The sequence below is a fragment of the Papio anubis genome, chromosome 1 (assembly GCF_008728515.1).
Source record: "Papio anubis isolate 15944 chromosome 1, Panubis1.0, whole genome shotgun sequence".
Classification (NCBI taxonomy): domain Eukaryota; kingdom Metazoa; phylum Chordata; class Mammalia; order Primates; family Cercopithecidae; genus Papio; species Papio anubis.
Window position 1 is genome coordinate 120,098,391 of NC_044976.1, and position 23,934 is coordinate 120,122,324.

The 23,934-nt window shown below is 41.6% G+C and overlaps 1 protein-coding gene across 1 annotated transcript in view; it reads right to left on the reverse strand.

The window, feature by feature from the left end:
* The window catches only part of LOC103888446, a 44,231-nt gene extending 21,447 nt beyond the window's left edge, over positions 1-22,784 (reverse strand). The window contains exons 1-3 of the mRNA XM_031656292.1: positions 21,578-22,784; positions 18,492-19,766; positions 15,358-15,545 (exon numbers count right to left, since the gene is read on the reverse strand). Coding sequence (XP_031512152.1) covers positions 15,358-15,545; positions 18,492-19,057 — 754 coding nt within the window. The 5' untranslated portion in view covers positions 19,058-19,766; positions 21,578-22,784. The remainder of the gene's footprint in view (positions 1-15,357; positions 15,546-18,491; positions 19,767-21,577) is intronic.
* Positions 22,785-23,934: the final 1,150 nt, after the last annotated feature.

Here is a 23,934-nt window from a genome sequence, read left to right on the forward strand (position 1 = left end):
GAATTTTAACCTAAGAGGGACAAAGAAGTAAAGGCGGTTTTCACAGAAAGCGTCTGGATGGATTTTCACGTTCACCTGACAGCAGACAGTCAACAGGCAGAAAGAGTCTCTTTTTGCTTGAAGACGTTAAAATCTCTTCTCTCTCTCTCTCCGTCTCTCTCTCTCTCTCTCCTCTGTCTCTCTCTCTGAGTATTCCCCAGAGTGCTTCCACCGCTGCGTCACTGAAGGCCAGGGAGCAGTGCCGGCTTTGTTCTGCTTTGGGCTCTAAATGCAGTCGGGGGACGCGACTGGACCTCACAAGAGACTGATGGGATGTTACCCTCACCAGCGACTGGAGAGCCGAGCTCCCAAAGAGGCCTACTTCATGATAGCCTTAAATCAGGAACTCTCATGAAATGCCACCCCTCTACCGCCCCATTCCCATATTCCATCTCCTTCCCTGCCCACTCTGAGAGGATTCGCCACCTTTATGTCGCGTCTGGACCCTTTGGAGTCCCACATGGACAAGACAAAAGGGGCATTGCCTTTTCCTACAGGATCGGGAAGAGCCGTCACAGCAGAGGAAACACAGACTAACAGCGCGCATCCCCATATACTGGAGCCCTGCCGGGTTCCAGCAAACCCAACAAGGCATTCTCTGAAGCTTCTCTGGAAAGGGAAGGAGTGTGAGGTTTCTGATAAGACAAGAGGAGCCAAAGAGAGCGGACTCAGTCCTTCCCCTGGCTCGAGAGAACAAACCCAGAAGAGGGGCAGATCCAAAGGAAAAGCGCAAAGGCGGCCCAACCCCGTGACCTGAGCGAGCCAAGGCTGGCGGATTAAATTGCGTTTACCAGAACAGTTGTTTGCTCACATTAAGAAATCATGGAAGGGCCGGGCGCGGTGGCTCAAGCCTGTAATCCCAGCACTTTGGGAGGCCGAGACGGGCGGATCACGAGGTCAGGAGATCGAGACCATCCTGGAGAACACGGTGAAACCCCGTCTCTACTAAAAAAACACACACACAAAAAAACAGCCGGGCGAGGTGGCGGACGCCTGTAGTCCCAGCTACTCGGGAGGCTGAGGCAGGAGAATGGCGTAAACCCGGGAGCCGGAGCTTGCAGTGAGCTGAGATCCGGCCACTGCACTCCAGCCTGGGCAACAGAACGAGACTCCGTCTCAAAAAAAAAAAAAAAAAAAAAAAAAGAAAGAAAGAAAGAAATCATGGAAGAGGGATTGTGTAAGCAATCTGAGCGTTTTATTCATGAAGGGGTATTGGATGTTGCCAATGCTTTTTCTGCCTCAAGTGGTATAATCATCTCCTTTTTCTTTTTAGTTTGTTGATATGGTGGAGTACACTGATTAATTTTGGAATGTTGAACAAACTTTGCACACTTGGAATAAATCCTGCTTTGTGATGGTATATTTTTTTGTACATTGCCGGATTTGACTTGCTAATATTTTGTTGATGATTTTTGCATCTAAATTTATGTGGGATATTGGTCTATAGTTTTCTTTTGTGCTGTCTTTGCCTGGTTTTGGTGTGAGGATGATATTAGTCTCATAAAATGAGTTGGGAAGTGTTCCCTCTTCTTATATTTTTCCAGAATAGATTGTGTGAATTAGTGTTAATTCTCTTTTAAATGTTAGTAGAATTCTTCAGTAAAACTATCTTGGCATGACCATTTCTTTGTGGGGAGTTATTTAATTACAAATTCAATTTTTCAGTGTTTATAGGACTGTGCAGATTGTCTATTTCATCTTGGTTGAGTTTACTAGTTTGCGGATTTTAAGAACTTTGTCCATTTCTTCTAAATTGTTGAATTAAGAGTGTAAAGTTCTTCTTATTATTCATTTATTATCATTGCAATGACTGCAGGCCATTTCCTATTTTTAATCTTATTCCCCCTCCCCCATATTTTAGTCATGTTTTTGTCAGAACACTTCTCATGCAATTTGGCCATTATTGACTACTCACCTGGATCCCCTTGAAAGTTTAGATAATGTTTTATTGATCTCTGAATCCATGGTTCCTAGTTCAGGGCCAAGAATTAAAGAAGTTCTTAGTAATATTTGTCCAATGGCTGGACAATTTCTCTTCCATAGAAAGAACTCTACTTTATACCATTTGGTCCATGTCCTGGGACCAGTTATCTGTGATAAGACTTGATGAAAACAGACTGTCCTCAGCAATTTCTCTCAATGGTTCACCCTCTTATATAGAAGAGTGTTTTGGGCCTGCATATGCTTTGAGCTATCACTCCCAGTTTAAGGGAGCTATCACATTTGTTGAAATTATCTGTTTGTGTTCATCCTCCTACTGGCTTGAGTTCCTCAGGAAGACATTAATATCTGAACCCAAGTGCTAAACACAAGGAAAGGAAAATTCAGCACTTAACATGTTTATAAGATATTGTATGTAAAGCCTTTCTCAACTGTAAATACAGAAGAACATTATCAGTATTGCTGCTTCAGATACAAGAATTCTCCTGCTCTGGCCCCTCCTAAACTTAGGGCAGAACTATTTAAGGTAAGAATGGATGTCTCCAACCCTTCTCTAAGCACCATTTATTCCTGCTAAGCCCACACTTACTTGAGGAGAGTCCACTGCTAGGGCAGTCCCAAGGTCAAGGCCCCTGGGTCTTGGGCAGGGTTTCATGGAATTGGTGTTCCCCTCTTGGACTTGGTGTTTTCCCTCAGTATAAACCAGACCTGAGTTTATCTTATGGATCCCCTTCACATGGTGCATAAGTTCACTGTGGAGTAAGTTACAAACTGCTCAGCCCAAGATGTTCTTTGAAGAATCTGATGATGCTGTAGACACTATTTTCCCCTGACTTATCCAAACCCAGCTTGAAATCTGTCCTTATTCTCACCACCATGGGCTACCACATGTTCCACTGTTACTTTGGACTTTAAAAAATTATTTTCATCCTCCAAACTTGCTGACTTTCTTCCATTTTGTGTCTTGCTTTGCACTTTAAGGGCATTGGCTCAGGCTGGGCCGGGTCCTGGAAACATGCAGTAGGGACCAAGGTCATTCTCCGTTGCAGCGTCCGAAGTATGTTGAATACACATCTCACTCACTCATAGACTCAGAGAAAACTGAGCAGAAAGTGACCCTAGAGAACTAGAACAATAACCTGATCTTCCTGATGAGGAAACGGAGGCTCAGAAAGGCTAAAAGATTTTCCCAATCTCCCTCACTGCTTGATGGCAGCAGAGCCACCACACAAGCCTTGGCCTCAGCTTCCCTGTCCAAAGCACCTAATTCACCCTCCAGGCATGTCAAAGGACTTTGTATCAAACATAGTTATTTCCACTGTTAAAACAAGAATTTCAGGAGGGTGTCTCCTGGGAAATATCTTTTTCAGCTATATACTCCTATTATTTATACTCAGTCAGTTTTCAATCACTGGCTGATAAAACAGGACCAAGGAACACATATGTGTCAACTAACATCCCAGTCGAATAAAATGTATTTATGAGATTATCTGTAAAATGTCTGGAGTGAAATTTGGTGGGTTTCCAAGATGGCTGACTGGGGACATCTGACACCAGTTCTCCTCAGAAAGATCAAAGTTACCAGTGAATGGACACATTCCAAACAGAAAACAGAGAGAAGAAAGCCAGGTCCTGCTGGAGTGCCCACAGGAAGTAGCTGGGGTGCAGAAAAGGAAAGCAGCAAGAGTCTGGCAGAAATCAACCCCTAAGGAACTTGGAGCCCCACAGGGTAGGTGGGAGTGCTTCTCTGTTCCCCTCACCCCTCTGACAATCTGCTGACTGTTAAACTGTTGGGGAGACCCTCTGCCCTCATGATAGGGCAACACCATCAGTAGCAGTTTGAAAACTTCCCAGGGACAGAGAACTGAGTGGTCAGCACATGCAGGCATGCCTGCACTTTCCTCACACTCAAACTGAGACTGGCTGACATACTGGTTGTGTACCCGTGGTGGAGCACTATCCTGCCTGGGGATTCTCTACCCTTGAGTCATTGCCCACCTGCAAATATATGCCCACAACCAACTCTGACTTTGGCAAGTACAGGGCAGGTCCCTGGGGAGATGCAGGACCCCTGGAGAGCTAACGCTGAGCATGGGCCACCCATAAGCGAGGGGGAAGCACAGACTGCCAAAGCCCTCCTAGGGACAAAGAAAACACTGGCAGGACACCAATCGCAGAAGGGGGCAGCACTGACATTCAGGAATGGTCGTGAAAAAGCAGGAAAAGTAGGGGTCATCCCTTTCCTCCCCTCCATACGGCTGCAGACGTAGCAGTGGTTCTTTTCTCCAGGACCCAGTGATTGTGCACTAGGAGAGAACATTATTCATGTTATTCATGGTGGTACCACCCAGGCTGAAAGTGAGCCTGTGCTGCTTGGGCTTTCAGGAAGGACAGGCCCAACTCAACGTATCTATACAGAGCTGCAGTGCCCTGGCAATGAAAGACAGGCCATGGAGTTGCCTGCCCTGGACTTGGAGAAGAGACTCTGCCCTGAACCCCATTTTAGTGGTAGTTGTCAGAGTGGCATATCTACAGACTTCAGCTGCACCACAGCCAGGAACCAAAAGACAAAGTCTTTATAAACTGAAGGTTGTGAGCTCTGTGACAGGGCCATGATAGGGAAGCATATCACATTCTTGTCTACTCAGGAGAAGGAGCTAGTGTACTTCTGCCCCTTCCCCTGAGGCCTCAGCACACCCCAACATGATCTCTTGCCACCAACGTGTCAGGGCAGGTGTTTCCACTGGACACCAGCCTACCTACCCTCCCTTACTCTTAAGTACCATCTACTGGACTGCATCCTAAACTGGACCTCCGAATAAAAAAAAACTGCTACCTGAAGGACTTAGTGCTAGTCCATGATATAAGCTTCCTGAGAATTCTGCACCCTCAGCCCCCAACAAGGGTGAGTGTGTTAGCTTTTACTTCTAATACATCACCACAACAAGCAGCATCTGAGAAAGCTATTGCTTAGAAGCTACCTACAACCAAGAAACACATACAGAGCTAGGGCCCCCCGAAAGCACCCAGAAATGAAGCCAAACAATCATATACTACATGTGCCACAGTCATACCATCAAGGAAATAAAAGAATAAAAAAATTTAAAATCCTCATCCAAACAATACCAAATTCAAAAATAAGAAGCAACAGATTCCTTAGATGAGAAGGAATCAGTGAAAGAACTCCAGTGTACCCAGAGTATTTGCATACTTCCAAAGGACTGCATTCGTTTCTAGCAAGGGATCCTAACCAAACTGAAATGTCTGAAATGACAGATGAGAATTCAAAATACAGATTGCAAGGAAACTCAACAAGATCCAAGAAAAAGTTGAAGTCCATTACAAATAAACCAGAAAAACAATACAGAATATGAAAGACAAGAAAACTATATTTAAAAAAATAGAACTTCTGTAATTGAAAAAATTCACTAAAGGGATTTCAAAATACATTGAAAGCTTTAACAATAGACTAGACAAGCAGGAGAATGAATTTCAGAGCTTGAAGGTTGGTCTTTCAAATTCACCTAGTCCAACACAAATGAAAAAAAAAAGAATTTTAAAACCGAAGAAATCTTTTGAGAATTATGGGATTATGCAAAGTGATCAAACCTATGACTTACTGGCATTCCTGAGAGAGAAGAAGAAAAAGTAAGCAACCTGGAAAACATATTTGAAGGAATAATTCAGGAAAGAATTTTCCTAATCATACTAGAGAGACTGATATTCAGATACGAGAAATTTGGACAACTTCTGCAAGATACTATACAAGATAACTATTGCAAAGCATATAGTCATCAGACTTTCCAAGATCAATGTGAAAGAAGAAATCTTCAAGGCAGCTGAAGAAAAGGGCCAAATTATCTCTAAAGGAAATCCCATCAGACTAACAACAAACTTCTCAACGGAAATCTTACAAGTCAGAAGAGACCGGGGCCTATTTTTAGCCACCTAAAAGGAAAAAAAAAAAAAAAAGGCCTGTCAAACTTTCATACTCTGCCAAACTAAGCTTCATAAATGAAGGAGAAATAGTTTTTCCCAGACAGAGAAATGCTAAGGAAATTCATTAACACCAGACAGGCTCTGTAATAAATGTTCAAAGGAGTTCTAAACATGGATGGTACTTGCTACCATAAAAGCACATGTAATTACAAAGCTCATAGACCCTATAAAGCAATACATAATTGGGTCTACAAAGCAGCTAGCTTAACACTATGACAGGAATAACACTTCACACATGAATAGTAACCTTGAATGTGAATGGCCTAAAAGCTCCACTTAACAGGCATAGAGTAGACCAAATGTGGTGGCTCACAACTGTAGTCCCAGCACTTTGGGAGGCCAAGGCGGACGGATCGCTTGAGGTCAAGAGTTCAAGACCAGCCTGGCCAACATGGTGAAACTTCGTCTCCATTAAAAATACAAAAATTAGCCGGGTGTAGTAGTGGGCACCTATAATGCCAGCTACTCGGGAAGCTGAGGCAGGAGAATCACTTGAACCCATGAAACAGAAGCTGCAGTGAGCCAAGATCGCACCACTGAACTCAGCCTGGGTGGCAGGGTGAGACTCCAGAAAAAAAAAAAAAAAAAAAAAAAAAAAAGCCTTAGAGTGGAAAATTGGAAAAAAATTACATATAATACTTTCTGTGGCCCTTAAGAGAGACCTATCTCACATGTTATAGCCCCCACAGGCTCAAAGTAAAGGGATAGAGAGATCTGTTATGCAAATGGAAAACAAAAAAGATCAGGAGTTGCTATTCTTGTATCAAGTAAAACAGACTAAACCAACAAGAGTTAAAAAAAAAAAAAAAGACAAAGAAGGGCTTATATAATCAGAAAGCATTAAATTCAACAAGAAGGTTTAATTATCCTAAATACATATGCACCTAACTTTGGAGCACCCAAATTTATAAAACAAATACAACTAGACCTAAGCAAAGAAATAGACAACCATACAACAATAGTGAAGGACTTCAGCATCCCACCGACAGCACGAGACAGATCACTGACACAGAAACCTAACAAAGAAACTTTGGACTTAAATTGGACTCTTGACCAAATTAACCTAATAGATGTCTATAGAATACTCTACCCAACAACCACAGAATATACGTTCTTCTCTTCTGTGCACAGAACATTCTCTAAGATTGATCACATACTCAGTCATAAAGCAAGTCTCAATAAATTTCTTTAAAAAATGAAATTATATCAAGTATCTTCTCAGACAACAGAACGAAAGCAGAAATCAATGCCAAGAGGAACTCTCAAAACCACACAAATACACGGAAACTAAACAACTGAATCATTTTTGGGTAAAAAATAAAATTAAGGCAGAAATTTTAAAAAATGGAAACAAATGAAAGTAGAGACACAATGTGCCAAAAACTCTGGAATACAGCAAAAGCAGTGTTAAAAGTTTATAGCACTAAATGTCCACCTTGAAAAGACAGAAAGATCTCAAATTAACAACCTAATACCACATCTAAAGAACTAGAAAAAGAAGAAGAAACAAAACCCAAATCTAGGAGAAGGAAAAAAATAATTAAGATCAGAGCAGAACTAAATGAAATAAAGACCACAAAAAAACATACAAAAGATCAATGAAATAAAAAGTTGGTTATTTGAACGGATAAACATGATTGATAGACGTGCTAGCTGGATTAACCTGGAAAAAAGGATCCAAATAAGCACAATAAGAAATTACAAAGGTGACATTACAACTCATACCACAGAAATACAAAAGATCCTCAGCGACTACTATGAGCATCTCTATATGCACAAGCTACAAAACCTAGAGGAAATAGTTAAATTCCTGGAAACACACAACTTCTTAAGATTGAACCAGGAAGAAATTGAAATCCTGAACAGACCAATAATGAGTTATGAAATTGAATCAGTAATAAAAATTCTACTAATCTGAAAGAGCCCTGAACCAGACAGAATTTTACAGCTGAATTCTACCAGATGTGCAAAGAAGAGCTGGTACCAATCTTACTAAAACTATTCCCAAAAATTGAGGATGAGGAATTCCTAACTCATTCTATGAAACCAGTATCATCCTGATACCAAAATCTGGCAGGGACACAATACAAAAGAAAACTACAGGCCAATATCCCTGATGAACATAGATGCAAAAATTCTCAACAAAATACTAGCAAACTGAATCCAGCAGCACATCAGAAAGATAATTCATCATGATCAAGTGGGCTTTATTCCTAAGATGCAAGGATGGTTCAACATATGCAAATTTTAAAAATGCTATTCACCACATAAATAGAATTAAAAGCAAAAACCATATGATTATCCCATAGACGCAGAAAGCATTCAATAAAATCTTATATCCCTTGCATGATACACGCCTTCAACAAACCAGGCATCAAAGGAACATAACTCAAAATAATAAGAGCCATCTGTGTCAAACCCATAGCCAACATCATACTGACTAGCAAAAGTTGGAAGCATTTTCCCTAATAACTGGAACAAGACAAGGATGTCTACTCTCACCACTCCTATTCAACACAGTACTGGAAATCCTGGTCAGAGCAATCAGTCAGGAGAAATGAAAGTCATCCAAATAGGAAAAGAGGAGGCAAAATTATCTCTGTTCACCAAAGACATGATCCTGTATCTAGAAACCCCTAAAGATTCCTCCAAAATACTCCTAGACTTGATAAACAAGTTCAGTAAAATTTCAGTTTACAACATCAGCATACAAAAATCAGTAGCATTTCTATACCCTAAAAATGCTCAAGCTGACAGCCAAATCAAGAACTTAATCCCATTTACAATAGCCACACCCCCCCCCCCCCCCCCCCCCCCCCACACACACACACACAAAATAAACAAAACACCTAGGAATATATTTCACCAAGGAGGTGAAAGATCTGTACTGGGAGAACTACAAAACACTGATGAAAGAAATAATAGACAACACAAACAAATGGGAAAACTTTCCATGCTTGTGGACTGGAAGAATCAACAATGTTAAAATGACCATTCTGTCCAAAGCAGTCTAAAGATTCAATGCAATTACTATCAAGTTACCAATGTCATTTTTTACAGAATTAGAAAAAAAAATTATAAAATTCTTATGGGGCTGGACATGGTGACTCACACCTGTAATCCCAGCACTTTGGGGGGCTGAGGCAGGAGGATCACTTGAGGTCAGAAGTTTGAGGGCAGGCTGGCCAATATGGTGAAACCCCATCTCTATCAAAACACACAAAAATTAGCCAGGGGTGGTGGCACACACCTATAGTCCCAGCTACTTCAAGAGGCTGAGGTGGGATAATCGCTTGAACCCAGAGGCAGAGGTTGCAGTGAGCCAAGATCATGCCACTACACTCTAGCCTGGGTGATATAGAGTGAGACCTTGTCTCAAATAAATAAATAAATAAATAAATAAATAAATCCTCATGGAACCAAAAAAGAGCCCGAATAGTCAAGCAATCCAAAGCAAAAAGAACAAATCCAGAGGCACATTACCTAACTTCAAACTATTCTACAAGGATATAGCAACCAAAACAGCATTGTACCAGTACAATAATAAACACATGAATCAGTGGATAAGAATGGAGAACCCAGAAATAAAGTCACACACCTACATCTAACTGATCTTTAACAAAGTTGACAAAAATAAACAATGAGGGAAATGATACCCTATTCAATAAATGGTGCTGGGATAACTGGCTAGCCAAATGCAGAAGAATGAAACTGGACCCCTCTATCCCACCATATACAAAAATTAATTCAAGATGGTTTACAGACTTAAATATAGGATGCCAAACTATAAAAATGCTAGAAGAAAACCTAGGAAAATCTCTTCTTGACATTGGCCTATGACTAAGACGTCAAAAGCAAATGCAACAAAAGCGAAAATTGACAAATGGGGCTTAAAAGCTTCTGCACAGCAAAAGAAATAATCAACAGAGTAAACAGACAACCTACAGAATGGGAGAAAATATTTGAAAACTATGCATCTGACAAAGATTAATATCCAGACTCTATAAGAAACTTAAATCAACAAGAGAAAACCAAATAATCCTATTTTTTAAAAATGGGCAAAGGACATGACTAGACACTTATCAAAAGAAGACATACAAGCAGTCAACAAACACATGAAAAAATGTACAACATCACTAATCATCAGAGAAACACAAATTAAAACTACAGTGAGATATCATCTCACAGTAGTCAGAATGGCTACATTCCAGACTCAAAGCAAGTGTGCTCTTCATGACTTCTCAGTGTTTATTCACATTGAGAAGCAGCTTCTGTCATTCTCTTGAATGAAACTCACCTGGTATGGTAAGTTGTCCTCATTTTAAAACATTCAGATTTTATCCTGCAATCCTTTCACATCTGGCAGTTTTTCTGTTCTTTCTAAGCATGTAATGGAAGTCAAGGAATTCTACATCCTCACATCTATTAATATTTATTACCTTCCCACAACCAGTGAAATTCCCATTCTAGTCTTCTAAAACAGAAATAGCTAATAAAGAAAACTCATTTCTCCTTTAACCTTTTCTATGAATTTCAGACCATTCTGGGTTTATTCTTTTCTACACAAATTTTACTCTATAAAGATAGAAAGGTGTTCAATAAATAAATAAATATAAACACTAATTTTTAAAATAATGTATTAATTTGATCTCTTCATTTAAAGGTAATACCCAATGCCTCCAATTTCCCACCCAAGAATTCCATTGGATAGGGCTGGAAAAGTTCTGGAGAACATTATTCTAGACCTTCTAGGCATCATGTCACAGGATGTCCTCACCAGAGCCAGAAGAGTGACTCTGAGTATATGAATGAGGGGCTAGAGCAGACTATGCAGTACCTAGGCAGGAAGAGACAGGGCTGCATGAAGTCTTGAGGGATTTAGGGAATTCACTGATTGTACCAAACAAAAACTGATATTTCTTCCCTCCTATTCCATACTCAGCTGAAAGTGAGAAGACAGGAAGAGAGACACCAAGCTGCTTTCTGGTTGACAGCTAGTGACTCTCTGATTATCTGCAGACTGGGAAAGGAACTTATACAAGACATGTAGATTTTCCAGAACTATTTACTCTTGGAGCCAGGAGTCTGTGACTGTTAGGTGGGATCTTGTAAGAAGCAGCCTTGTCCAGATTGGGAATCATCTATTACAGTTTTAAGCTGTGTGGGTCTGGTCAATTTTTGTGCTGCCTACTTCTCTTTGCTTCTATGACTGGGCATTGCTGCAGAAAGGAAGAAATATGGAAGTGACTTCAGCTTTGATTTTTTTCCTTCTGGAAGCCTGAAAACTCCAGTTTGCTTCCCTGAGCCCTTTTCCTGTTGCAGAACTAGGGTGTGGACTACAGGTCCTAACCATGGAAGATGGAGGTAGATACTTCACAGGGAATAAAAACAACCCAGACAAGTCACACTTTTAGGTAACAGATACTTTCAAAGATGTACTTTCCTGCACCCATTAAAATTTTAGTCTCAGCCAATCAGAAAACCTGGTGTCCTCATGCACTGGGATAACAGTGCAGTATGGCTCAGGCTCAGGTTTTGCTGGGCACACCACAGTAGGCCACACACTCTCACATGCAATGGCTTCAGGTATGGACCAGGGTCTTTCCCCCTAACTGGCTTTGGTTATGATGTTGTAGGTCATCATTCTTCTGGCCTTAATATGAGAGAAGAAGATGTGTGGAAGAATTGGTCTCCAAGTGAGAGCATCCAGGGTGAAGAGTGTGGGAATAAGGGTCGTTAGCACAAGAGAAGAGGCAGGTGATATCCAAGGCATGTAGTAATGGCATAAAGGTGGAATGTTGCTCTCATTCTGCTGAAGTGGGCACCATGGAAACCTTGGTGCTACCAGTCACCAGTCAGGCCACAAGCCCAAGAACAGCACCAGGCAGTATAAGGACATATAAGAATGACATCACTTCAGATAGTCCTGAGAATGAGACCTAGCCCTGTTTGGGGCAAACCACTCGCTGGGAGCAATAGTACCTTCCTGCTTCCCTATCTGGGCTGATTGTAAGGAACAAGTGAAATCATGCACACCAATGTGCTTTACACCTGTAACACTCTGCCCCAAGAAGCTATATGCCCTTTTGAAACTTCCTAGATGTGGACAGAAACATAAAATTTCTGTCTTTCTACTTTTTCCTTGGTCACCATTGCTGAGCACATGCTCCAGCCTCTCCCTCAGGCGGTCATTGAGGCTGATGGACTTCTCCAGATGCTGGCGCAGGTTCTGGATCTCAGCAAGATTCTTTTCCAGCAGGTCAGCCCCTACTGCAAACCACTAAGACATAGAAGAGGTAGGCGGTGGGGAAGCCTGATCATCCCTGGGCAGCTGTGGGGCCTGCTCGGCATCTCTCTGCAAGATCCCTACCTGTCTCTACCCTTCTGTCAGCTTCTTCCTCTCTCCTGGGCATTCAGGAAGCACCAGGCAACTTTACTTAAAGTCATGTATTCTAAATGCATACAAAGTGCTACCATTTTAAAAATTAACTGGAAAGTAGAGAAATCTAAAGAAGGATACATTCCACTACCACACTATTGTAAATGTTATGTTTGGGTGTGTGTATGTATATAACAGAGAGAGCAGATAATCAAGATTTAAATACGGTGGTAAAAAAAAAAAAATAGGAAATGAAGATTTTACCGAAACAACTACAATAACCATCCCAAGCTACAACTATGAACAGATTCACTATTATGGTCATTTGCCTAGGTTCTGACAAAACCAACCAACCAACAAACTACCTCCCACCCCCGCCAAAAAAAAAAAAAATCCAGCAAAACAAAATAAAATGCACACCTACAAAATTATCCACCGAAATCTATACTAGAGTATGTGGCGATAATTAATATATTTCTATGGAAATTGTCTCGTGCCTTATAAGCTCCTAAAATAAAATCAAGGTCACTATGTGACTAATGATAGCACTAGGAGGAAAAGAAAATACTGAAAGTAAATCAGTCTTCAGCTTGGTTTCAGCTATCTCTTCAAATCAGCATTAAGTATTTAATATCAGATAGAACATTTTTGGCTTGTGAGACCAGTAAATCACGTTTTTCCACTGGCCAAAGGCAGCTGAAGAAACAATTGTTGAACAAACTAAATGCTGTGACATGAAGCATCTGACTTCTAAGTCTGCATATTAAGTTAAAATGATTGGTGAACATTTAACTGGGCAAAAGAAATGGCATCCATGTTCAGGAAGTCATCTGGGGTGCAAGGGACACTGTAGCTGCTCATGCTTAATCCACTGTCTGTACTGTCATCTCGAGAGTGATAGGTGCCACTGTTAAGGAAAGGATCTGAGCTATTGGTCGTCATTGTTCTCAATTTCTGAGACATCCCGGGAGAAGACACTGGATTTTGAGTCCCACCATCCTGCTCCTTGAAATAGGTGATGTACATATCAAGGGCAGCTCACCTATTTACAGATTCTTAGATAGAAGTGTAATATGTATAAGGTCTTGTCCCATCTTCAGAGGCCAGAACTCTGTGCTGGGTGCACAGAGCAGAAAAAGTGGAATGAGAAAAACACTGGCTCCAGAAGCCTAGCAAAAGAGGTGCTGAGAAGGAGTGAGCACCCTCTGTATGCAGCCCCTGACTTCTCAGACTTCAGAGTGAAATACTCAGAACCTGAGCTTTGAGTCAGGTAGACTCAAAGTATATGTTACCCCAAGCTGCTTTGATCTAGTGCTTAAAGTAGGAACTCAATCAAAATGTGATTCCCACCCTCTTTCAAATCTCGTTTATCTCAGAAAATCAGTTTACTCTCAACCATGGCCGTAGGAGGTTCTAAGTTTTATCAGTAACAGTGAACTCCTGGAGTGATGCATCTGGAGACCACCAGCCTTACCTTTTGCCACGACTATGTTTCCTGAGGGAGATTGAAGCCCTTCTCTTTCCCATTTGAAGTCACTGTCCTTTCAGAGGGGCAACTGTTTATCACCACTTCGTCTTTGCTTTTTGAACCAAAATTTCTAGAACAGTCAACCTGTAGTGCACTGGCAAGTTGCTTTGTCTTCAGTAAGTTCCTCAACTTTGCTGAGCCTCAGTGTCCTCCAGTAGAAAAGCAGCCCACCACTACCTACTTGAGGGGATCACTGTGTCAATTAAATGAGGCAACATATGTATAGTGGTCAATAATGTGAGCATAATAGGTGCTCAGTCAATGAGAAGTTCCTGTCTTTCATTGGCTGCTATAATCTTAAAGGAAACATTTTGCTGCTTTGCTCCTCATTGTGAAATGAGAAATGAGAATAGTACCAGATCAAAACCCATTATGGGCCGGGCATGGTGGCTCATGCCTGTAAGCCCAGCACTTTGGGAGGCTGAGGCAGTTGGATCACCTGAGGTCAGGAGTTCGAGACCAGCCTGACCAACGTGGTGAAATCCTGTCTCTACTAAACATATAAAAATTAGACGGGCATGGTGGCAAGCACCTGTAATTCCAGCTACTTGGGATGCTGAGGCAGGAGAGCCACTTGAACCCGGGAGGCAGAGGTTGCAGTGAGATCATGCCACTGCACTCTAACCTGGCAGACAACAGCAAAACTCCATCTCAAAAACAACAACAAAAAACCATTATGGGTCATTCATTGTCTAAAATAACCAATTTAGAAAAAACATCAGATACAACCAGGGACTAAACATAATTTATTGGTATTGTCCACATTAGGATTTGATTCATACTGGCCTAAAACTTCAAACACTTTTTTCAGGAGGAAAATTAAAGAGAAAACTGAGCAGGGGAAAATGAAAGTCTGGTTTAAAACTTAATCTCCTCTTCCCATCTCTACCAAGGCTACACCAAGGACCCTCCCAGGGAATTCTCAGGAGGGACATGTTGGCGGTGTTAGTAACAGAATCAGCTTGAATCTCACAGTATGTCCCCATTTACTGATAGTTTAGAGGGTGTTATAGCAAACTTATTAGGATGATGGATGGGGTCTGTAAATTCACAAATGATAAAGATGATTTAGTGGTGAACTAAAAATAGGAACTGTGGCTGTTTACCCCAGGGATTCCAGGATCAGGTGCACAATGTTAGCAACACTCATGTCCCTAGTTTGAAAGATGACATAATTGTGTGCCCTGAAGAGGAAATATTTGCCCCCTTTCTCCCCTTCCCAACTCATGCCCAATGCCCCCCAAGTCCAACACCATGTATGTGCCAGAGAGGATAGCGTGACTGATGACATGTGAGACGGAATGGAGACAAGCTACCCGAAACCCTTGGGGCTTATGCTCAGCACTGAGTACTGGAGCTGTGTCCAACCAGGTACATCATGGTGGATCTACAGGGCCCGGCTACAAAGATGCCACCTCTTGGCCTAGACAATGTGTGAGCACCGAAAAACTGGAGCCATGTGGGTACTCACTGACTACAGTCACTGAAGGACACACTTCCTGCCTGTCAAGTCGCAGAGATACGCTGTTCAGCGAGTGATGTGAGGCAGACCAGGTGTGGCTGCTGCACCAGATCTGGGGCTGAGTCTGGGACTGGGCATCCCGCTTGGTCTCTAGGTCTTCTGTCACTTTACTCATATTATGCATCTTCCTCAAGATACTAGTGGGGTAAGAAAGAAGAAAAAATAAAGGCCATCTAATGCCACAGATGTACTAATTGGAGGCTCACAAGGAAAAGTAAATGGGAGGTCAACAGGATCATTCCTTCAGAGGAGAAGCCAAACAATTCATCTCTGTTTAGGGATAGAGTATGGAGGGAAGGCAGGGGGCAAGGAGAGCAGCAGTTGTCCGGTGCATTGGCTACAAACATCCTAAGGAAAAGAGAAGCCTTAACGGGCCCTTTAAATAACACTCATGCATCCTTCACAAGACACCCAGAGACCCATAAGAGTTCAACTCCAGGTATGGGCATGGTGGCGCATGCCTGCAATCCCAGCAATCTGGGAGGCCAAAGCAGAATGGCTTGAGCCCAGGAATTCAAGATCAAACTGAGAAACATAGCGAGAAACTCTCTTTAAAAAAATAAAAATAAAAAAAGAGCTGAGTGTGGTTGTGTCCACCTGTAGTCCCAGCTACTCGGGAAGCTGAGCAGGAGAACTGCTTGAATCGGGGAGGCGGAGGTTGCAGTGAGCTAAAATTGCACCACTGCACTCCAGCCTGAGTGAAAGAGCAAGACTTCACCTAAAAAAAAAAAAAAAAAAAAAAAAAAAAAAAAAAAAAGTCTACTTCATTTTGCCAGTGTTAGTTGTGTCTGGATATGATTGATGATTAATTAATAAACAATCAGAATGATCCTCCTCATTGTCATTTTCCTCTGCATTATTTTTGAAAGCAACTGTGCTGATGTTTTGCATCTTAAATTAGTTTTGCTTCTTCTAAGAATTCCTGTAGAAGGACTCATGGAGTATGACCACTGTTGTGTTCAGTTCTTTCTTTCTGCATAATGTCTCTGAGTTTTATTCACATTGTTGAGTATATCAGATGTTCATTCCTTTTTATTGCTGAATAGTAGTCCATTGAATGAATATACCACAATTTATTTACCAGTGTCCTGATAATAGACACTTGGGTTGTTTGTAGTTTTGGCTATTGTGAATTAAGCTGCTATGAACGTTCTTGTAATAATTTGTGTGTGTGTGAGTGTGTGTGTGTGTGTCTGTGTGTGTACATATGTTTCAAAGTCTCTTGAAGAAATATCTAGGTGAAGAATTGCTAGGGAAAAGAAAGATGTTTATGTATAAATTTATAGGAGACTGTCAAACCAAAGTGATTATAACACTTTACATTCCCACTAAAAATGTATGAGTTCTGGGTGTTCCACGTCTTCACCAAGATTTGGTGTTTTCTGACTTTATAATTTTGCCATGCTAAAATGGCGCAGTGGTATCTCAATCTTTAGTTTTATTTCTCTCACAACTAATGATATTGAGCACTCTTTTATGAACTGACTGGCCACTAGCGTATTTTCCTCTCCGACGTGTCTGTTTAAGCTTTTGCCCATTTTAAAGAAACGGGTGTTTCCATTCTAATACTGAATTGTAGGAGCTAATTATATACTCTGGATACACGTTCTTGGTCAAATATGTTTTGTGAATATTTTCTCCTAGTCCATGGCTTGCCTTTTCACTTACTTAATGGTGTCTTTGGATGAAAAGACATATTTCATATTGATAAGCCTAATTTATCATTTTTGTTTTACTTATTTCTCGGTCTAATATTTAGAAAATATTGCTTTCTGCCAAGTCATAAAGATATTTTCATGCATTTTCTTCTAAAACTTTATATGGTTTGTTCTGTGATCCAACTCAAATTAGCTTTTGTGTATGTTTTGAGGTAGGGATTGAGATTTTTGTCCTCGGTAGTAGATATCTAGTTGGTCCAGCACTATTTGTTGAAATGACACTTCTTCCCCATTATATTGCTTTAGTGCCTTTTTTGAAAAAAATCAATTGGCCATATAACAAGGATCTGTTTTAGGTGTCTCACTTCAGTTTCATTTATTGATATGTGTATCATAACACATATCAGTGTGGGAAAAGAGAGAGCTCTGCATGTCCTTTTAGTCACGTTCACACTGTTTTGTTTATAGTAATAAACAGCTTAATAGTAAGTCTTCCAGGTTTGACTTTTTCACACAGCTCAATAAACCTGAAATGTGTACATCCTGTGGTGCCACCAAGAAAATCAAGACATGCTGTCATTTAATCTCTCTCATTTCACTAGAGGACACATGCTCTCACAAATAATGGTTGACCCCTTGGCCAAAGATCCTCTATTGTACTCTCTGGAGAAAATAAATCTCCAGTTACCTTAAGAGTTGATCTAGAGGTAAAATGTCTGCAACATTCAGCAATGAATTTAGATTTTCCTTGAAAAAAAAAGTTCATTTTCAAGGGCTTTTTTTGTTTGTTTGTTTCGTTTTTTTTGTTTTGTTTTGTTTTTGCCATAGCATTTTTTTTTTCTGTTACTTAGTAGCATGAAGTACAATGTTTGGTTTGCAATTTCTGTTCTTTGTAGGAAGAAAAACTTTAGTGGAAACAACCAGTACTTAAAGACCATTTTATGAGGCTGTCATTCATATATTATCTCTTTTGCTGTTTTTGTTAAAATGGTATAAAGTGTGCTTTATATGCTTTCTGTATATTTTTTGGGATGTGTATTTAAATTAAAAACTTAAAATTAAAATATTCATCCTAGACTCAGATTAAGTTCCACCAACAGTACACTTAAAATAGGATGGGCCCAACCTAATCGTAGAACCTACCTGCTAGAAGTGTGTAGTTGGTGTGTGAGAGGCATTCTCAACAGCATTTGTGTTCCCTGGTGTAGTAATTTTCGTGTTCCTCCCAACCTTGAAAGTCCTCGACTTACAACCCATCTAGAACATTTCCTCTGCTAAGATTTTAAAGTATTCTTTCTTCAAGTAAGGGCAGTTTTTACTGAGTTATCAGTTGCATTCTTGGAATTCATAGAAAGCTTGGGGAGAAACAATCCAAAGGCACAAGTTCAAGTGCCCAACGGGGCGGAGAAGGGACTGTATACTCACTAGTTGCCAGGGCGAGGTTGTCCGCCTTGCCTGCTTTGGCTGAGACTGGAGATGGAAATTCCATTCAACAGCGACTGGAGGACTGAAACAGGGTGCAAGAGCGCGGCTGCCCTTCGCCTACCGGTCCCTCCCTGCCTTGGCGCCTTCGGAGTTGCAACAGAGCAACGCCCCGGACTGACCCGGGGCGTTGCTGGAGCCGGCAGGAACTGCAAACTCATCGCGAGCGTCCCAGCACTCCCGCACCTGCGCCTCGCGGACTCCTGGTCAATTAATACCCGGTCCCCCGCCGAGCTTCGCCGCAGGTCACAGGAAAGGGGTGCAGGGTTGCGGGCGCGCAGAGAGGACCAGGCCCTGCCCCTGGCCCCCGAGAAGACAGGCCCAGAAAGGCTGATTTTGACCTGCAGGGCCAAAGTCAAACGGCGGCCCCAAACCCTAACGTCTGGGCGAGCCGCGGGTAGCGAGTTGAAGCGATCTCTATGCCTCGCTTGTCGTTTGCCCAAATTCAAAGACCAAGAAAGAGAATAATTGTGTGGATCAAAGTCTGCAATTAACCAAAAAAGAAACATGATCCTTTGTTAGCTTGCTTAGGAAGGAAGGAAAGAAAGAAGGAAGGGAGGGAGGAAAGGAAGATGAAAAAATCAAACAAAAAAAAAGAAACGTGGTTTCAGATATGGGTCTTGAGAGAAAGAGCTGCGTCGAGTTTTTGGCCTGAACGTGTGGAGGGTGGAGTCGCCATTAACTAACGTGGGAAAAGGCAGGTGTAGTATGTCGTAGAGAAAATATCCGGAATTCCGTTCAGGGCCCTGGGATCTTCCTTGAAAGAGTTTTCCATCCAGGCCGTCTCGGTTTCCGCATCTATCTGAGTTGTTTATGATGTCGGGAATGTAGGGGTCTGAGTCCTTTATGATGTCGACGGTGTCGCGGTCTCACCCCGGGCGCCCCCCCGCTCCCGCCTCCTCCCGGGAACCTGGTGCGCTCCGGCCGCGGCGACCCGCGACCATCTCTCCACGCGCTGCCGCCTAGCAAAGGCGCATCTCCAGGCGGGTGGTGAGGTGTGGCTGGGACGCTGCAACTCGCTCCAGGACTTGCAGACTTGGCAGGTCTTCCGAGAGCAGCACTGGCTGGACTGAAAGGAGAGAGCTCTGCACGTCGCGTGTGGGCTCGAAACTTGGAGAAAGCAGGGAGAGGATGGTCATTTGGGACTCTTCCTTGGATTGGCAGGTGGCACCAGGAAGGGTAGATGGAGCTTTCTAGAGGCCAATGTCAGCGTAATTTCTGCTGGAACAATTGAGGGGAAAAAACAAACAAAAACAAACCATGTGGTTTGTGGTTCCCTGGTAGTCTAGTGGCTAAAGTTTGGCGCTTTCACCGCCGGGAAAAGGTTAATTCCAGATCAGGGAACGAGGTCTCCGCCTCACTGTGTGGTATTGTTCTTTTCTGTGTTTGCCATCTACCACCGCTGTGGCTCAATTATTCCAAGACTGCTGGGGAAATGGGAGTTAATGTCGATCCTAAATTTTAAGCTATTTATCTAGGATAAATTCCAAATAGTGGAACTGCTAGGTGAAATTTAGTGTGAATTTAAGATTCCGATGTCTACAGCCCACCAACGTATAAGCACCAATTACATGCCCCAAAGTGTGACACTGCATCTTCTCCCCAGCATTTAAAACCACCTCTAGAAATGATCAATCTTTTAGAGATAATTTTAAGCTATATTTATCATCAAAGGATTTAGTCAATTTCCCCTTAGACTATAAATCCACAAGAGATGGCAAAACTGGAAGAACTGCCTAGAATTTCAGCAAACTTGAATTCAATAGTCTCTCTGTTCTCTCCTGTTTTGGCATCTACCCTTTTCTTCCAGGTAAGATTCGTCACAATAGAAAAGTAATTAATAAATTGAATAAAAATGTAAGCCTGGACTTTTTGCTCACAGTATTCTCACTGGGTCTAAATTTTGTGAATGTGGTGCTGTTCCTTGGATAGTCTCACAGGTATGCTTGAGACTTTAGGCCCTTGGGACACCTGGTGCAGAGAAGGGTCCCAAAACTCATCTTTGGAAGTGTGGGCAGAGTAAATGGGCACCAGTAATAAAGGCAATGGCACCTGAAGACCTAAGGCTGGTTGGAACCAAAGCGGATTTTTCAAAACCAGAGAGGACTTGTGTTCATAATTTAATAATTTAGTTTTTATTTTGATTAAATAAATTTGATTTAAATTTTCATAATTTAATTTCATTTTGATGGCCACTTTATTTTGACAAAGACACTGGTGGAGGAAAATCTCTTTATTGGATCATCAATTTCCCTATAGAACTTTGTCTCAGAAAAAATTAATAATAATTTAATAATAAAGTATAATAAAATAATGTTTCACATCTTACATTATTCACATTTGATTTAGTTGGCTTATGCTGTCAATGTGTTGCCCACTGTATAACACTACCTGAAGAGTTACCTTCAACTATGTAGTAATACATATTACTGTATATACACACACACACATATTCACATGTATATGTATATGTGTGTGTGCATATATATGTATATAACCATATGTGATTTCAAAAGGCAAATTAAATAAAATGGGAAGGTGTTGGTGACCTCTCAGATAGTGTAGCGCTAGAATAACTGAATTTACGGTGTGGTGTCACATACTTCAGATATCTATGCTGTAATATTAAAATGGCATTTCATTGGCCAACTAACTTGTCCATTTCCTGGCCCAGCATGATACATGAAAGGAGTGAAAATGGGAAGAAAATAGCCTTTTGAAGGACTTGCCTAATAAACTTCTCCCTTAGCATTACTTGGAGTGACATCAGAAAATTGGAATGAAATAATTGTGTAAAAAAGGCAAATTCTCTGCTCTCTTTCTCCCCCCAATCCTTAATAACAAGGAGGAAACCTAGACTCAGGTTAGGTTTTCTCTTCTTATTCTTCACATACCAGGACAGGTACTGAGCTCGTTCGTTACTATTTGGGGACTTAGTATATTGTACAAAGGGGTGTGGCTATTACTGCCCCTTTTCTACCAGAGCATCAAAATTGGCAACCTGGCTGGTGTTAAGAGGAGCTTCTAACCTTGAATTCCCACTCCATGTGACTTCTTTCTGGTTCTTTCTTCTCAGAGAACTTGCAGCCATCTCTGCCTCTGAGGTAAGCCACCCAGTGGCCCAGGCCACAAAGACAGACATCATGTAAATGGGTGATGTCACTTCCTGTCTGTGCCCAGGGATGCTGAGATGGAAGGTACCCAGGCTGGATGTCCCTGAAGTGAAAAACCCCCACTTCTGCCCAGAGGGCTTCGGATTGGCTAACAAGGCCATGCCAATTATTCTGTTATTATTAATCTCCATCCTGCAGCCTAGAAAGAATGTTCTGGAGAGCCTTCAGAGCATAGGAAATGCTGTTTTTCTCAACACACAGGAGTATAAGAACAGGGGAGGACTCAGAGCCTCCAGGCTTTGGGAAGGAACCACAGAAAAGGGTTTTGGGACACTGTAGACCAGCAGTCTCCAAATTTTTTGTCCCAGGGGCTGGTTTCATGGAAGACAATGTTTCCTTGGACCAGGGGTGGGGGATGTGAAAAGAGGGAAGGATCATTTCAGAATGAGACTGTCACACCTCAGCTCATCAGGCATTAATTAGATTCTCATAAGGAGCGCACAATCTAGATCCCTTTCACGCACAGTTCACAATAGGGTTTGTGTTTCTATGAGAATCTAATGCCACCGCTGATCTGACAGGAGGCGGGGCTCAGGTGGGAATGCTCCCTTGCCAGCCACTCATATCCTGCTGTGCTGCCTGGTGCCTAACAGGTCCAGGACAGGTAGCTGACCACCCCCTGCAATAGACCAAATACTACATGAGGTGAACTTTTTAGGGTTCTGAACATTTTGAATTTCTGTTGTCTAAAATGGTTTTGCCACCTACCCACACATACACATCTTGTTGCCATATAGTGGGTGTCCGCAGCCATAAGCAATGCTGTAGAGGGACCAGTCCCCTCACGGACACTTAGGGGCCACAGGTATTACAGATCAGCGTGTGTGGTTCTGTAGGGAGATAACACCGAGCACAGTCCTCATCTTACCCGCTCCTCCAGTGGGGTCCGGGCAGCACCCCTCATAAAAATTATCGCTATTTCCACAGGAAGAGGAAATCACACTCTCAGAAAGTGGACTAAATGCATTGTGATTTGCAGTGGTTTTCATTTTCTTTCCTTTTTTTATTTTCCCCGAGACAGAGTCTCGCTCTGTCACCCAGGCTGGAGTGCAGTGACGCCATCTCGGCTCACTGCAACACGATTCTCCTGCTCAGCCTCCCAAGTACCTGGAATTACACAGACGCACCACCACCTCCAGTTAATTTTTGTATTTTTTTAGTAGAGATGGGGTTTCACCATGTTGGCCAGAGTGGTCTCGAACTCCTGACCTCAGGTAATCTGCCCGCCTTGGCCTTCGACGTGTTGGGATTACAAGTGTGAGCCACCGCACCCGGTTCTTTTTTGAATGTTTGGAAGAGTTCAGCTGTGAGGCCATTTGGTCCTGGGCTTCTCTTTGTTGGGAGGTTCTTCAGTCCTTTTATTCATTATTGGTCATTCAAGCTTTCGGTTTCTTCTTGATTCGATCCTGGTAGGATGTATGTTTCTAAGAATTTATCCATTTACTCTAGGTTATCCAGTTTGATGGTATAGAGCTGTTAATAATAGTTTCTTATGATCCTTTTTACTTGTGAGGTTTCTGTTGTAATGCCTCCACTTTCATTTCGGATGTTATTTATTTGAGTCTTCTCTAATTTTTTCTTAGTTAGTTTAGCTTGCTTGTTAATTTTATATTTTCCAGAAAACAGCTTGATGTGAGAGGCTCTACATTGGATCAGTCACCACTGGAGGCCAGTAGTTCCCAATCAGCCTGGGAAGAATAGTAAGACCTGTCTCGAAAAAGAGAAACAGAAAGAGAATGTGAAAGAAAAAGGAAAAGGAAAAGAAAAAAAACCAAAAACAAAAAACCAACAACTCAGTTTTATTTTTCTGTAGTATTTCTATTCTTCAGTTGATTGACTTCTGCATTGATTTTTGTTTCCTTTCTTCAGTGAACTTTGGATTTATTTTGTTGGGTTTTTTTCTGGTTTCTTGAGGTATAATGTTTATTTGAAGTCTTTCTTCTTTTTTAATGTATGCATTTATGGTTATAAACTTGACTCTTAGAGCTGTTTATGCTGTTTCCAAAGATTTTGTTATGTTTGTTTCCACTTTTTTTGCCTCAAAATATTTTCAACTTTTCCTTTTGATTTGTTCTTTTGATCAATCTCAGTTGTTCAGAGGCATGCTTGTTTAATTTCCATGTATTTTTGAATTTTCCAGTTTTCCTTGTGTAGTTAATTTTTAGTTTCATACCATTGTGGTCAGAAAAGATAACTGATCAGATTGGAATCAT